Source organism: Podarcis liolepis (assembly GCF_965112155.1).
Source record: "Podarcis liolepis genome assembly, chromosome: 11".
Lineage (NCBI taxonomy): Eukaryota > Metazoa > Chordata > Lepidosauria > Squamata > Lacertidae > Podarcis > Podarcis liolepis.
Window position 1 is genome coordinate 48449503 of NC_139565.1, and position 15527 is coordinate 48465029.

General features: G+C 44.1%; 1 protein-coding gene across 2 annotated transcripts; it reads right to left on the reverse strand.

Annotated features, from left to right (window-relative positions):
- Positions 1-1149: 1149 nt before the first annotated feature.
- On the reverse strand, positions 1150-14738 carry SKP2 (S-phase kinase associated protein 2). 2 transcript variants are annotated; one of them, XM_083466153.1, is made up of 10 exons: positions 14530-14738; positions 11704-11954; positions 10572-10680; positions 9476-9619; positions 7736-7870; positions 6600-6698; positions 5198-5325; positions 4607-4658; positions 3121-3228; positions 1150-1673 (listed from the first exon to the last, which is right to left on the reverse strand). In XM_083466153.1, exons 1-10 carry the CDS (start codon positions 14535-14537, stop codon positions 1460-1462), a joined length of 1248 nt encoding a protein of 415 aa, XP_083322279.1. In that variant the 5' UTR covers positions 14538-14738; the 3' UTR covers positions 1150-1459. The 2 variants fall into 2 exon arrangements, with proteins under 2 accessions (XP_083322279.1, XP_083322278.1); XM_083466152.1 differs by having other exon boundaries at positions 10572-10683; positions 14530-14729.
- Positions 14739-15527: the final 789 nt, after the last annotated feature.

Here is a 15527-nt window from a genome sequence, read left to right on the forward strand (position 1 = left end):
AAATGTTCTTGGCCATCTATATATAGATAGATACAGATACACATATAGATATAATACTGTCGTTCATCTGTAGATTTCAGAGCAGTTCACAACATGAAAATACAAGGTAAAAACACAAACCTATGCCGTTCCTTATGAATCCTAATAGATTCAAAATGAATCTTAAATGTGAAAGTTGCTTTTACTAATGAAATTATGTACTTGTCAGTGCTACAGGTGTGTGTGGGGGGGGAACCACCCCTATAGTGATTCTTCATCAATTGTCAGAATACAGTATACAATTAAAAGTACGGTATTCTACTACACAAATTGGTCTAGATTGGGGAGAACAAATAGATCTTAAAGAAAATGCTAACACTGCCCACTGCTTTTCAGTTTTACCTTCTGCATCTTCATTATTCATTTTGGAGGCAGGGAAAGAGAACAGCCATATATCTGTGCAATTGTGGAATAATTTTTCTTCTGTGATGTGATGTTCAACTGCCATCACTGAACACTAAGATTTAAATAGCCCCAGTGTAGTTGTGAATTTAGGAAACAGATAAACGCATTCTGAGCAATTATAAAGCATATGAAGAGTGAACACAGCACTAACTCCTCTCTCTTAATCAAGAAGAGCAGTAGTGTTGGCTATTTGACATATACTACACTTCAAAGGATGAGTGAGGAGTGAGCAACATAAATCTCAATGGTGCTTTGAATAAAAGAGTTCAGCTAAATGCCTTATTCCAAGCACGAACTTCAAAGTACGTATTCAGATTATTGCCAGTAAAGTTTCATCTCACATGGTTTTAAAGGCCTTCCATCATTACTTTCCATTTTATTTTATTTAACAGAGCCTAGTATTCTTTCACCTAAGACTATATTGGGATTGTGTGCACAGCTCTCCTCCAAAGTTGGCTTCAGTTAACTTTCCATGCAGAGAAAAAGATTGAACACAGTAACAAATGCTAGTTCCAGTTAGAACTACAGACTACCCCCACTCCCTCCAAATATTCTCTAGTGCAGACCAATATATCAACCAGAAAAGAGGGGAGAACCTCTGAAGATGGTAGTTCCTTGAAGCCACCTTCTTACAAGAGTGCAGTTGTGTGTGAGACCATTGATAAGATTGCCACAGTAGTTTAGCTACAGAGCTGAAACAGTATATAAAATTTTTGAGCGTTTTAATATTTAAAAATCACACTTAGCTTGTTTTTCAATAGTGTTTCGAAAAGCATGGGGTTCATGTTGCTTAATGTCAACTATTTGTACATAATTAGCAGGTTTTTAATACAGTTCAGCAGAAGTATGATTGACAGCACTTGCACACAAACTGATTTAAGTCCATTTAGAAAGATGTGGACTGCAGCGCCTGTCACAAAATAAAACAAGATTAAAACACAACCTATGAACTCGACCGTCCTTCGAGGATGCATCACAGCTCTTGGTAGTAGCTAAAAATGTCTTTCAAGCCATTTTAAAAACCAACTGGACTTTTCAAGTTCAGTCTGCATTGGATTCCCCAAATCTGTTCGTTCCTTTTACAGCCCACGGTGGGCCTTGCAATAGGTGTAAAATGGGAGATGTTGATCTTTAGGCGAGGAAGTGTTGCCTTCAAGAGTTGAAGGGAGCTGGCAGTCACTATTCCAAAAACCTGGAGTGATTTGAGTGTGGCTATGTCACCAAGTTCACTATAACAACAAAAAAAGGAAAGTTAAGTGAACAGAACCACAGGGAACTGGATAATGCAATTTGTCAGATCTGAAATACAGAGTGGCAGCACGAGCCATACAACAAAGGCTGTGCCCCTAACCATCCTTGCCTAAGGTCCATTTGACTACCAGATGACAGAATGGTTTGCATGAGAAGGGGGTCTTGCCCATGCAAATACTTTGCAGTGTTTGTGATCTTGGGGCGTTGGATTAAGGGTCCAGCAGTACATGTCATACTGTGCCAAACACAAAGAAAGACTGGAGGATGGCAAGATACTCCAAACCCACCCTGCTCTACAGCATCCCCATTCCTTACTGAGAGCCAGTGTAACGTAGTGGTTAAGAGCGGTAGTCTCGTAATCTGGGGAACCAGGTTCGCGTCTCCGCTCCTCCACATGCAGCTGCTGGGTGACCTTGGGCCAGTCACACTTCTTTGAAGTCTCTCAGCCCCACTCACCTCACAGAGTGTTTGTTGTGGGGGAGGAAGAAGGGAAAGGGGAATGTTAGCCGCTTTGTGACTCCTGAAGGGGAGTGAAAGGCGGGATATCAAATCCAAACTCTTCTTCTTCTTCTTCCTCCCCTCTTAAAATGAACAAGAAGCCCCTTAGGCAGAAACCGAGATATCTGGTTGCCACATAACAGGAGGCGGTTGACAGGTTCGCAAAGCTACAGAAACTCCAACATCCATTTGTCAAACAACATTACAAGGCATGCAAACCGATGAATATGTTCCTTGTGGTTTGGGCTTTGCTAACGAAGGGGCATTTGGAGGATGCCATGCTAACGAGAACTGGGTCCCACTATACTAAATAATGGCAGAACGCATTTATGCACTCATAACAGGCCTATGGACACCCTTTTATTAACTTGTTACATGTTCCTTAATAACACCGTCTTATACATATCTACTCAGATTTAAGATATAGGATTGCAAACAAAACAACTCAGGAAAAGGTGTGGTGCAACAGGCTAGGAAATAAACTGTGGCAGAGAAGATTTAAGGTGATGAGCAGCCCTTTCAATGGTGAGATGTCCCTGATAAGGTAGCACGAAGAGAGAGCGCAAATATTGTGGGGGGCGAGGAGCAGATATGGCTTGCATGAAAGAATGGATACCTGGAAATTGGTGCAGGGCGCAGAGGCACATGTGATCCTACTCACAGCGCCACACCAAACTCTGAAAAAGGGGTATCTAATTTAAGATGTTGGACTACAGTTCCTATCCCTGATCATTGATCAAACTGGCTGGGGCTGATTGGGAGTTGCAGTCCATGTTTGCTATCTTTCATGCAGAAGGTCTGGTACATAGTGGAGTGACCCTCACACCCCTCAAAGAGCAGACTATTTTCACTGGGTATACTCAAAGTAAAACTTAGTTGAATAACACCTTCTGCTTTTATTGATTTGAAGTAGTTAACATTACTCACAGTAGGGCTGCAGGAGGTATCTGATAGCATCGACTAAGACCCAGGTGTTCAAGAGATGCCAGATGGTGGAAATACTGAAAGCAATCCGGCTTCAACATAACACTGTCACTGTAATGAAAAACAGCAACTGATTTAAGAACTCCAGCCTCTGCATATATAAGCTTGGCAAGCTAGTAGAAGAATAAAGGAACATATTTAGCACAATCATAGTTTTGCAGACTAGTTTCCGGTTATGCCAAGTACTTTTACAGTCAGACTCTGTACAGAAACTGAATTTATGAAGACTGCTTGGAAGAAGGGAGGTCTATGGGAGCTGACGTTTTATGGAGGGCACTCTATCACTAAAGGGCAACCTCTCATCCATTTAAAAGGTGGCTTGGAGCAAGTGGGCATCACAAGAAGACACTTTCTAAGTCCAAAATAATCCCCATTTAAAAGTTCCTCATGCTGTGTATACTCTCATGCAGATTTTGGGGAGATGATGGAAATAGGAGATTTCCTTTGGAGAAGAGAGGATCCACAGCTGCTTTGTTTAAGCAGCAAGACTGGCACTTGCTGCCTGCTTAGAAACAGTTGCAATGGCCACCCCTCCCAATCTCACACGGGAACTTGCAGGCATTTGCTTCCCTTCCCCTCCTGCAATGCCAAAGTGTTTTTTTGTGGCCTCACAAATCTGTCCATTCCTTTTTTAAAAAAAGAAAATTAATTTTGGGGAAACAGGTTTTTACTGAGCACTCCCCATGAGTCCCCTGCTGTAAATCTGGACAGCTGAAAGGTTTTTGTGAAACCCCCTGATCTGTCACTTTCAAAACAGAATGTTATTTTAAATGTGAACACCCACTTTGACATATAGACCACTGTGGGTTGAACCCCAAGTCCATGCAGCCCTTAGCCTGTTCTGCTACTCAGACTTGATACTACATGATTAGACTCAAAATACAGTCGTACCTTGGTTGTTGAATGGAATCCGTTCCGGAAGCCCATTCGACTTCCGAAAATGTTCGACAACCAAGGTGCAGCTTCCGATTGGCTGCAGGAGCTTCCTGCACTCGATCAGAAGCTGCATCGGATGTAGGGCTTTCAAAAAATGTTCGCAAACCGAAACACTCACTTCCAGATTTGCGGCGTCCGGGAGCCAAAACGTTTGAGCTGCAAGGTGTTTGAGATCCAAGGTACGACTGTAGCACTATTGGGCTGTACTGAAAGTAGCGCTATGTAAACATTCTGTTGGTGCAATGGTTTCTAATTTTGCACAGTGGAACATTCTCCCCCTCCGCCCACTGCATAACCCATAAATTTGTTCTATGGGTTCCCCCAACTCTCTGGAGCAAATTTGGGGAGGGCACAGGAAAGTCCCATTGCACTAGCAGGAATCCTTGTGTTGGTGACCTTGATTTACTCCTTAGCACTGGACTTCAGAGACACAACTATGGGGCTGTGTGTGTGTGTGTGTGTGTGTGTGTGTTGTTAACACTCAAATTCTTACCTTAAATCTAAATGGACTAGACTGGAACACCTCTCGGATAATGTTTTGATATCTGAAATGAAAAGTCAAATGCAATCTGGTCATCACACGTCAACAGGCAGTACAGAGTACTAGAGATAAAAATGTCTTAAAGTTACACATTTCAACACTCTCGTTCCTGCAGCTGTAGGCATACATTTCACATTACCGTATTTTTCGCTCTATAAGACGTACCAGACCACAAGACACACCTAGTTTTTGGAGGAGGAAAACAAGAAGAAAAAAAATCTGAATCTCAGAAGCCAGAACAGCAAGAGGGATCGCTGCGCAGTGAAAGCAGCAATCCCTCTTGCTGTTCTGGCTTCTGGGATAGCTGCGCAGCCTGCATTCGCTCCGTAAGACGCACACACATTTCCCCTTACTTTTTAGGAGGGAAAAAGTGAGTCTTATAGAGCAAAAAATACGGTATCTTAAAACGTTCCTTCTTGCAAGTTTGCTTCGTTCCCAAAATTTACTGTAATAGAAGACTAGAGTTATTCGCACAGCAGGCTTCCAAGTGTGGATGGTAGGCTACTCGAGCAAGCTGGTTTCAAGCCAAAATTGTCCTCTCACCTGGCATCAGTAGATTCTGCCTGTATCCACTGAGGTTCAGCTGTGTTACCGTTGGAGAAATGTGGCTGACTGCTGCTTTCACGTGATCAACTGTGAAGTCACACCAGGCCAAGTTCAGCTCTTCCAATCTGTGTACAAGTTGAGAAAACATTACTTTCAAGACACATGTTCATTTATTATTTGTTTATTATGGTGGGGGGTTTGTGGCCTTCCAGATAGATGTTCTGGACTCCCAACTCCCATCAGGCCCAGCCAGCAAGGCCAATGGTCAGGGATGGTGGAAATTGTCATCCAGAAAAAGACTGGAGGGACGCAATTTCACTATCCATTTTCTAGATGCTGGAAAGAAACAAAAACCCAAACACAATATAAATGGAAATCTTAACTAACATTTTTTTAAAAAAATACACACCCATGTTTATACAACAAAGTTTATCGATAGAAAGTGTTCCCCACACATAATGAATGTACAGAATTCACTGTCATAAGACATGTTGATGGCCACTAATCTGATGGCTTCAAAAGGACATGAGACAAATTCACGGAGGAGAAAGCTGTCAAGGGCTATTATTCAGGATGGTTTTTCACCTATAGGATCAGAGGCAACATGTCTCCAAATCATTGCTTACAAACAAAAGGAGAGGGCTATCACCTTCCTGTCCTGTTTGTGGGCTCTCAGGACCAAGCCTCAACATCTCCAAGGAAGGTTGGGGGGAAACCAGTCTGATATTCTGGACAGCTGCTGCCAGTCAGTGTAGGTAGTATTAATCTAGATGGATAAACTGCCAGGCTATGTATAAAGCTGCCTCCTATATTCCAGGACACTGTCATGTTGTTAAGGCAAATGAGAATCCCTCTTGCTGTTAAAGCTGCATTTGCTCTTAAGCTTACAGAGAAATGGGCTAATTTGTTCCTACCAATAAGTGGATGAAATGTTCTTTACCAAGAAGAAAGTGAATGAACAAGCCTAATCAGAACTAAGTGTCAACTTTAAAAGACTATTCAGAGCAAACAAGTTGGGTGGGTGTCCTCTTTTCCTTTTTATTATTCTGCTCTTTTTAGATGTTAGCTTTGTTTGGTTTGTATTGTATTATATGTTGAAGGCCTTTAATAAAACTGATTTTTTTAAGGAACAAACAGGTCGAGCAAAAACTAATTTGCAGAAATAAAATTCACAGAAATAAGCAAGAACAGTCTATACACAAAACTATTTAAAACTCATTTTATGGCTCAGCAGAACGACAGTGGAGTGAAAACAGAAAGAAGCACAGCTTGTTGCATGCATTTCCCTCTCAAGCAGAATTCTTGGTTAAGAGTTTCTGCAAACATATCCGGTTTGTCTGCATCTTGCCAGTGCTAAATCTACTGTTGCTTCTTGCATAACTCAACGAACTTTTACTACCTGGGGCAACTGTCCAGCATTGTCTCCAAGGCTTCTGCAGAGAACCCAGAGCATCCAGACAGGTTTAGTCGCACCAAACAGGGGTTGTGTGCTATATTTCTGAAAGGTGAGAAGAAATAAGACATTAAACTGCCTGTTCACAAAGCCAGTCTCCACACCAGCACCTTAGGGAGCAGTAGGGAAAACTGCAAGAGGCTGGTCATATACCTTCCAATGTCCACACTGCACTCTTTCACATGGAAACATTTTTAAGCATTGACTACAATGTTCTGAAGCCAGAATATTTCCAAAGCCCTCTGCAAGCTGTCAGTTCAGATCTGTGAGTGTGACCTTTCCCTGCCTTGGCAGCTTGCTGGGTACAGAGGGAGGAGCAGGTGAAAAGACAGAGAGGGTTGCCCCATTCACTTTTGGCTTTGACTTCCCCCCTTCTAAAGAGTATCCCTAAATGAATGTAGTGCTCAACAGAGAAATAGTTGCCCACCTCTGATACTGGTTGACTTCTACATAAGGCAGTTTAGTGCTATAGTAATAAACTATGAGCTTTGAGTTCTCATACTCTCTACTCTCCTCCATTACTGGGGCACAACAATGAGGAATAAATGGGAATGCCCTCAGTGGAACTTTTGATTAAACTATGGTTTATGATCCTAACTCCTAAATGAACCATAGTTTAAGCCAGAGGTTGTCAAACTAAGGCCCATTGGCCGGATACGGCCCACCAGGCTCGTTAATCTGGCCCCCTCCTGAAAAAGTTTGCTGACCCCTGGTTTAAGCTAACTACAATTTCCTAAGCTTGGCTTAGACCCTGTTTTTCAAAAAATTGAAAGGTTTTGGCCCTGCAAGATTTTTTGAAACACAGATTTTGGGATCAGTCTGTACACAAGTGAGACAATAAGCCATTATTGCCAAAATGTGTCGGGTACATTCAACAATAAACTATTCCATTGTTTTAGCATCTTTGAAATACATTTCTCCTCCTTTTTTTTGGTCCACATTCTTGTATGCTTCCTGGGTTTTTTGGGCTTTCATCTGTTAACTCTTGTGTGCCTGAAATGCAGCAATCCCAAGAGTATTTGTTTATTTGGTAAGGTCTACTTGTGCAAAAAGGTTAAAAGGTTGTTTTTTTGCCCACTCACTTAATTATATCATCAGAAAGCTCAAGCCCTTCCAAGCTGAGGTTCTGTAGCTCCTGGCACCTGCACAGAATACTTTGGAGATCTCCAACTTTTATTGTACAATTTGACAGGTCTAGATGCTGTACCCGAAGAGGTCTACAAAAGAATGGGAGGAGCAGGGAGATGGGGAAAAGCAAAATGAGTTTTAGAATGCAATTTAAAAATATAATCAAAACACACACACACCCTCTTTGCAACCTGAAGTGGTGTATTCTTCTTGGTAGAATACAGAATCCTGATCTCAGGACTTCACTAGCTCATTTTGCTGCATAAAGCAATGTGGGGTCCACAGTGAAAAGATTCAAAATGAGCCACCCAACAAGCTAATGCATATTGATATTGAAATACCATTAATCTAGAAACATCAGTTAATGTGGTGCAGTAGTCAGAGTTTGGGACAAAGGCCAGGAAAGATTCAACCAGTCCATGAAGTTCCCTGGTGACCTTGGGCCAGTCACTATCTCTCAGCTTAATCTACCTTGCAAGGCTGTTATTGAGGATAAAATGGAATGGGTGGGGAGAACTCTGCGTATGCTGCGTTGAGCTATTTGGAGAAAAGGCAGGATATAAAAGTGGTTAATCATAATCACTTGGTCAAGGCAGGTTAGGCTGAGAGATGATCAATCGCTCTCCCAACACCACACACAAAGAGAGATCCAGGTCTGAATGGGTTTTTTTTTTTAAAGCCACATTCAACACAAAATACTACACTGGTTCTCAGTGTCAAAATGTAGACAAGCTCTCTTAAGGCTCCCGGTGTAGTAGAATATAACTACTATTATGGTTTTATGCTATTATAGCCTAGGACCCTCGTACCTACGGGGCCGCCTCTCCCGGTATGCCCCACGGAGGACCTTAAGGTCCAAAAACAGCAGCACCCTAGAGGTCCTGGGCCCTAAGGAAGTCAGATTAGCCTCAACCAGAGCCAGGGCCTTTTCAACACTGGCTCCGGCCTGGTGGAACGCTCTGCCTCATGAGACCAGGGCCCTGCAGGATCTGATTTCTTTCCACAGGGCCTGTAAGACAGCGTTGTTCTGCTTGGCTTTTGGCTTGGAATTAGCTTGATCCCCTCCCCCTCTTTCTTTTTTCCTTTTTCCTTCTGTGACGGAACTCCTACTTGGGGACTTCCCTGGCTTTTTTCTGGCCCACGTAGGACCAGTCTGGATAGTTAGCCTTGGTGAAGACTTGACGTTTTCATCCCCCAAAAAGTTTTTGAGTTTCTGCTGAAATGAGGCTGCATTTTAATGTTGTATTTTAATCTTGTTTTTTAAATTGTATTTCAATCAACTGTTTTATATTTGGTGTTAGCCGCCCTGAGCCCGGTCTTGGCTGGGGAGGGCGGGGTATAAATAAAAGATTATTACAGTGGTACCTCAGGTTACATACGCTTCAGGTTACATACGCTACAGGTTACAGACTCCGCTAACCCAGAAATAGTGCTTCAGGTTAAGAACTTTGCTTCAGGATAAGAACAAAAATTGTGCTCCAGCGGTGTGGCGGCAGCAGGAGGCCCCATTAGCTAAAGTGGTGCTTCAGGTTAAGAATAGTTTCAGGTTAAGTACGGACCTCCAGAACGAATTAAGTACTTAAGCTGAGGTACCACTGTATTATTATTATTATTACGTTGCAAGAGAGTAGGTAGCACAGGCCTGAATACAAGGCAAGAAAATGGGGGGGAAGGGGGATTTGGAACAGCAGTACCTGCTTGTTTTGAACAAAGGGTTGCCAACACAGGACCTTGGACAACGGAAGGCAGTTATACCTAATGGCAGCAGATGGCCAATCACACCTGGCCGCAGATTCTTTCCTGCAAGGTCGAGAGTCTGCCAGAGCGACTCGTCAATCCTAAAGGAGGAAAATCGTGGGGTGGTTAGAAAACAAACTGGAAGCTTCGGCAGGTGTTGCCATTAGCAAGCTCTTGAAACAGCATCCTCTTCATATTTACTCAGAAGTTGAGCCTCATTGTGTCTATTGGGGTTCACTCCCTAGTTTAAGGATTGCATCCTAATTTTGATAGCAAAGCTCTGGCTTCCACTTCACTGCTTAAAACTTCTGATGGAAGTAGATCACAGCTCTCCCATTCTGGCTGAGTTCTAGAGTTTTTGTTTGCATACTGAGCACGCCCTCTTTCATGCACTAAAGCAGAGATGGGGAACTCGCGGTCCAACAGATATTCTTGGGACTCAGCCCCTGCAAGCATTCCCTGCTGGCTAGACCAGGGGTCTGCAACCCGTGGCTCCGGAGCCGCATGTGGCTCTTTTACACCTTTGCCACGGCTCCGGGGCGGATACTAGCGAGGGGAGGAGGCGCATTGTGCGCCCCGACACTCCCCACTGTGGCGGGCGCTGTACTGGCTGTGGCGTCGCATGGGGGCGGTGCGTGCGTTAGTCACACACCGTCCCAACGTCACCTTCCCGCCCGCCCGCTACATTGTAAGGGGCATGTACGCTGGTCACTGTTTTGAAGAGGAGTGAAGAACACACACACACAAAAAGGTAACTTGTTAATTTAACGTTTATTTCTATGAGGAGGAGTAATTCTGAGGAGTCAAACAAAGAAATAATAAAAAAGTGACAAAAAAGTTATTTTTATAATGGTGAGTTTTGCGGCTCCCAGGTTTTTTTTCCCTTCGGAAACGGGTCCAAGTGGCTCTTTTTGTCTTAAAGGTTGCAGACCCCTGGGCTAGACTGACTCCCAGTCGGTCACTATCTACTGACTTGTGTATTATTATTATTAGAAAGTTGGGGCATAAATTCAAAAATAAATAATACAAGTTTAGAATTCAGCCAGCACTTACGAAAGGCGATGCCACCTCCGGCAAACCTGTGGAACTTTCAGCAGATCTGTCAAGGACAGATAAGAGAAAATTCCCAGAAGCAGTTCATCAGGCAACGAATCCCAAGAGACTCCTGTGTGCAGAGGTTTGGGAAAACAGATACCACAAATAGGATGTAAATGGGGACAGTTATTAAGGCTACAGGCTTTAAAATCAAGACAATTCATACTGTTAAAACACACAAACTGTGAAGTTCTCCTACACTCCTTAGTGCGTATGTGTGTGTGTGTGTGTGTGTGTGTGTATGTGTATATATATATACACACACACACATACATACACAGTGGTGCCTCGCAAGACGAAAAGAATCCGTTCTGTGATTCTCTTCGTCTAGCGGTCTTTTCGTCTTGCGAAGCAAGCCCATTGACGGATTAGCGCTATTAGCGGCTTATCGGATCAGCTGATAAGCGGCTTAGCGGCTTAGAAAAAGGGGGGGAGGGAAAAAACCCTGCAAGAACTAGCAAGACATTTTTGTCTTGCGAAGCAAGCCCATAGGAGATTCGTTTTGCGAAGCACCTCCAAAACGGAAAACTCTTTCGTCTAGCGAGTTTTCCGTCTTGCGAGGCATTCGTCTTGCGGGGCACCACTGTATATATGTATGTATATCCAAGGGCTCTGTAAATGTATTTATTTAACAAGATTTATATACTGCTTAATCAAAAGCTGTCATCATAAAATAATATAAAATCTTCCTTTAAAAATAGTAATAAAAACACACTTTAAAACATTAGATGTAATGCAATTAACAAAATATATAGAGAACAACTTTTTGATTTATTTAGCAAGGTTTGAATCCATTTCATCTTTAACATTACCAATTAGCTATAAAGTGGTACCTCTGGATGCGAATGGGATCCGTTCCGGAGCCCCGTTCGCATCCTGAAGTGAACGCAACCCACATCCGCGGGTCGCCACCTCTGCGCATGATGTCATTTTGAGCGCCTGCGCATGCACGAGCGGCGAAACCTGGAAGTAACACACTCCGTTACTTCCTGGTCGCCAAGGAGCGCAACCTGAAAATATTCATCCCGAAGCATATTTAACCCGAGGTAGGGCTGTATCTTGAATATGTATTCTTGTTATTACATTTTACCTGCTCCTGCCTCTCTAAGCAGCCTAGGTCTGCGGGCAATAGTAAATTCCTTTTCCTTCACTTTTTGCCGTTTTGCGGGTGGTCCCACGCACATGAGCAGCTCCTGGGGGGTGTTCTCATTGCCTAGCTTATCCTTAAGAACAGACACCCCCATGCCTGAGAGCAGCTCCGAAGTCTTGCTGGGATCCCATCCCCATGTGAAACTAGCGGTGACGTTGCTGCCTGAATCTGGAATTTCCTGGAGATGTCTCCTGCAAGAAATAAAAAGGCCCAGACACAGATTGGCACACTCTTAGTAGCAAGCCATGGTTGCACTTCAGCAGACATGTCAACACAGGCAGAAAAAGTAACTATAAATATATCCTCCAAAATTATAGTTTTCTAAAATTGCATGAAAGGGAAATGTGGTCTCCTCCTGGAGGCTAGTGGTCACACATTCCAAATATTTCAGGTATGGGCATCTACATTAATTGCAGGGTTGCTGTGTCCTCTTTTTCCAGGATACGTCCTCTCTTTCTGGATGAGACACAGACATAACTGATGACTGAAGACTTGCTTTCCTCTTCTCTTCTCCTGCCCCCCTTAACAATATATCACAGCTTCTATAACCTACATATAGTAGGGGTATTTAAAATGAGTCATCACAGCACCCTCTTTTTTGCTCTTCAAAATATGGCAATAAGGACTTTACTGCTTGTAAAAGCTGGGTGTACCAGAGGGACTGGCCAAGATGGTGGTGGGAGCAGATAATAGGGATCCATTTTTTAGACCTGTATGAAACTAGACAGGTTGCTTACACATGTCCTAGACAGCCTGAAAAACTGTTAGGCTGCCTGCTCACCAAAAAACAAACCCATTGAATACTGCACAATATGGCACTCAGCTAGCAAGTCAATAGTTGAACTTGCTTTGAATAGGAGGGAATCACCCTTTTTGCCTTTTGATAACTAGTTTTGCATGTCTCAAGAACAGCGCTTGCATTGACTGAGTTGCTGGACAGAACTCATAGATGGATGAGGGAGGGATGTGTTAGTGGTGCAATATGGTCTTTAACTCTGGATGTTTCTGAGTTCAAACCCTGGCATCTCCAGCTAAGGGGATTTCAGGACACAGGACTGAGAAAAGGTTGTGTTTGAGAACTTTGGAGAATTGCTGCCTGTTGCAGCTGAGCAGGGGTCAGCAAACTTTTTCAGTAGGGGGCCGGTCCACTGTCCCTCAGACCTTGTGGAGGGCCGGACTATATTATGAAAAAAATAATGAATTCCTATGCCCCACAAATAACCCAGAGATGCATTTTAAATAAAAGCACACATTCTACTCATGTAAAAACACGCTGATTCCCGGACCGTCCAAGGGCCGGATTTAGAAGGCGATTGGGCTGGATCCGGCCCCCAGGCCTTAGTTTGCCTACACATGCAGGAGAGGCTAAAAGGGATGACTCAGTATAAGATAGGATCCTATGCAAATGTGCAGTAGGCCCTAGTGCTTGAGAACATCCATTTCATTTCACACAGGAGGTAACATATGACAGCACACACCAACATACATGTATGCATGATCCCCATAACATGTAGTCCCCGAAGAAATGGAATCAAGGGTTTGTGCATACAGCTACTGCACAGACACCTTAGACAGGTGTTCTGAGGCCTCTGACACACACACAAAGTATTTTTGTATTGTTACAAAAGTCGGGTGCCTCGCGGTGGCAAGAGCCCATGGGGTTCCAGACACTCACCCAGGGTTCGTGGTCCTTTGGAGAATTGAGACACAGCAGAGACTGTTGTAGCTTTAAGAAATATGGTTTATTCACCTATTTATACCTTCAGTGTGCATGGAGGGAGTCCAGATCTTACAGCATGGTCATTTCAAGAGAGGCTTGTACCCCACAGCAGTGCAGCCCTGGAGACCAAGCCAAGGCATCTCTCCAAGCCAGCCTGCCCAACATGGATCCCAGCCTTCTTCCCAGAACCACTTGCTCCCTTTTCCCTTGTCACCTCAAACACACAGTAACCCTGGCAACCTTCCAACCCCCCCTTCACAACTCAGGGCAGGGGGGAGGGCAGTTCTCTTGCATTGCCAATGGCCCTCAATAGCCTTGTATTGTTTCTTAATGGCCCTAGCTTGGCCAAGTTGTTTTGCACGAGTTAGCTTAGGTATTCCTTTGCAGTTTATATTTCTCCCTTCACATCCCAAATCATCAAAATTTATTAATTTTATTAATAAATTTATTAATTTCTAGGGTTTAGAGGGTCCCCCACAATCTGTTCCTAATTAAAATTTTTTTGCTGAGCAGATTCCCACATGCACATTTTCCACTGGTGTGTAAGAAAAGGGGCGAAGGAAAGCACACAGAGCAGCCTCACAACCATTAAGCTTTAGGTACAGAAAAATATTTATTGTTGTTTTTTAAAAACCTGACCAAGCTTTGGCACTCAGTGGCAATGCAACAGCTCTGAAGTGTGACCAGTAGCACTCCACGCAGTCCAGCTTTTGTGCACTTGCAGACTGCAGAGAATGACAGGACTTTAAACAGGGGTGTTTATGGATGCTATCAATCTAGAGAAACTAACGCGTTTACAGAAATAGCAGATTGTGGGCGGGATGGTGCAATCCGCAAATGAATTGCAGCCCGATCCTATGCATACAGGCTTACACTTTGCAGCTGGACTACTCTACCCTGTGTGTGGACGGCTGCAGCCTTTAACTGGAAGAACCTAGCGGAGGAAAGAAAGGCAAAAGCGCGCGCAAGCTGCCTTAAGCTTTCGGCGGGATCCGCTCGCCCTTGATATTTCTCTGCATCCGCTCCCCTACCTAGCCGCCCTTTACCTGTGCATGGCGCTCGGACGCGATGATGCACCGAGAGCTGGGATCCCTCCACTTTCCTGGCTCCCGCGCCTTGCGCTGCAGTGCCGGTTGAAACACCGATCGCAGCAAAGCCCAGGTCCCCGCAGCTCCGGAAATCTCAGCAACAGAAGCTCGCGCGCTCGACCCGCCCGGGCCAACGTTCTCTCGGCTGCCGCAATGTTTTCTGGGAGTTGTAGTACCTTGCAGTGGAAAGGGCTTTGAAACGCATTCTGCTTTGCTATCTGTTAAAACGTTAAACAAACAAAACCAATGGGCTGCCATATGTGTCCCTGCTCCCCAGCAACAACAAGACATGGGGGTTTTTTTGAATATAAATATAAATATAAATATGCTTTTGCCACGAAGAATTGATGCTTTTGAATTATGGTGCTGGAGGAGACTCTTGAGAGTCCCATGGACTGCAAGATCAAACCTCTCCATTCTGAAGGAAATCAGCCTTGAGTGCTCACTGGAAGGACAGATCCTGAAGCTGAGGCTCCAATACTTTGGCCACCTCATGAGAAGAGAAGACTCCCTGGAAAAGAGCCTGATGTTGGGAAAGATGGAGGGCACAAGGAGAAGGGGACAACAGAGGACGAGATGGTTGGACAGTGTTCTCGAAGCTACCAGCATGAGTTTGACCAAACTGCGGGAGGCAGTGGAAGACAGGAGTGCCTGGCGTGCTCTGGTCCATGGGGTCACGAAGGGTCGGAAACGACTAAACAACAACAACATGCTCTTGCCACACAGATCTTTAGCTTTTGTTGAAGATGCACTTTTGGCATTCAGTTTGAAAGCAAGGAATAGCAGCGCAGTCTCCCATGCATGCCACGCAAGGCTTCCTGCCAGGTTAAATGCGCATAGGATTGCAGCCTCACAGTGCAATCCTAGATCTGTAAAGTTGGAAGGGTCATCTAGTCCAACCCCCTGCAATGCTGGAATGTCAACTCGAGCATCTATGACATATGGCCACCCTCTGC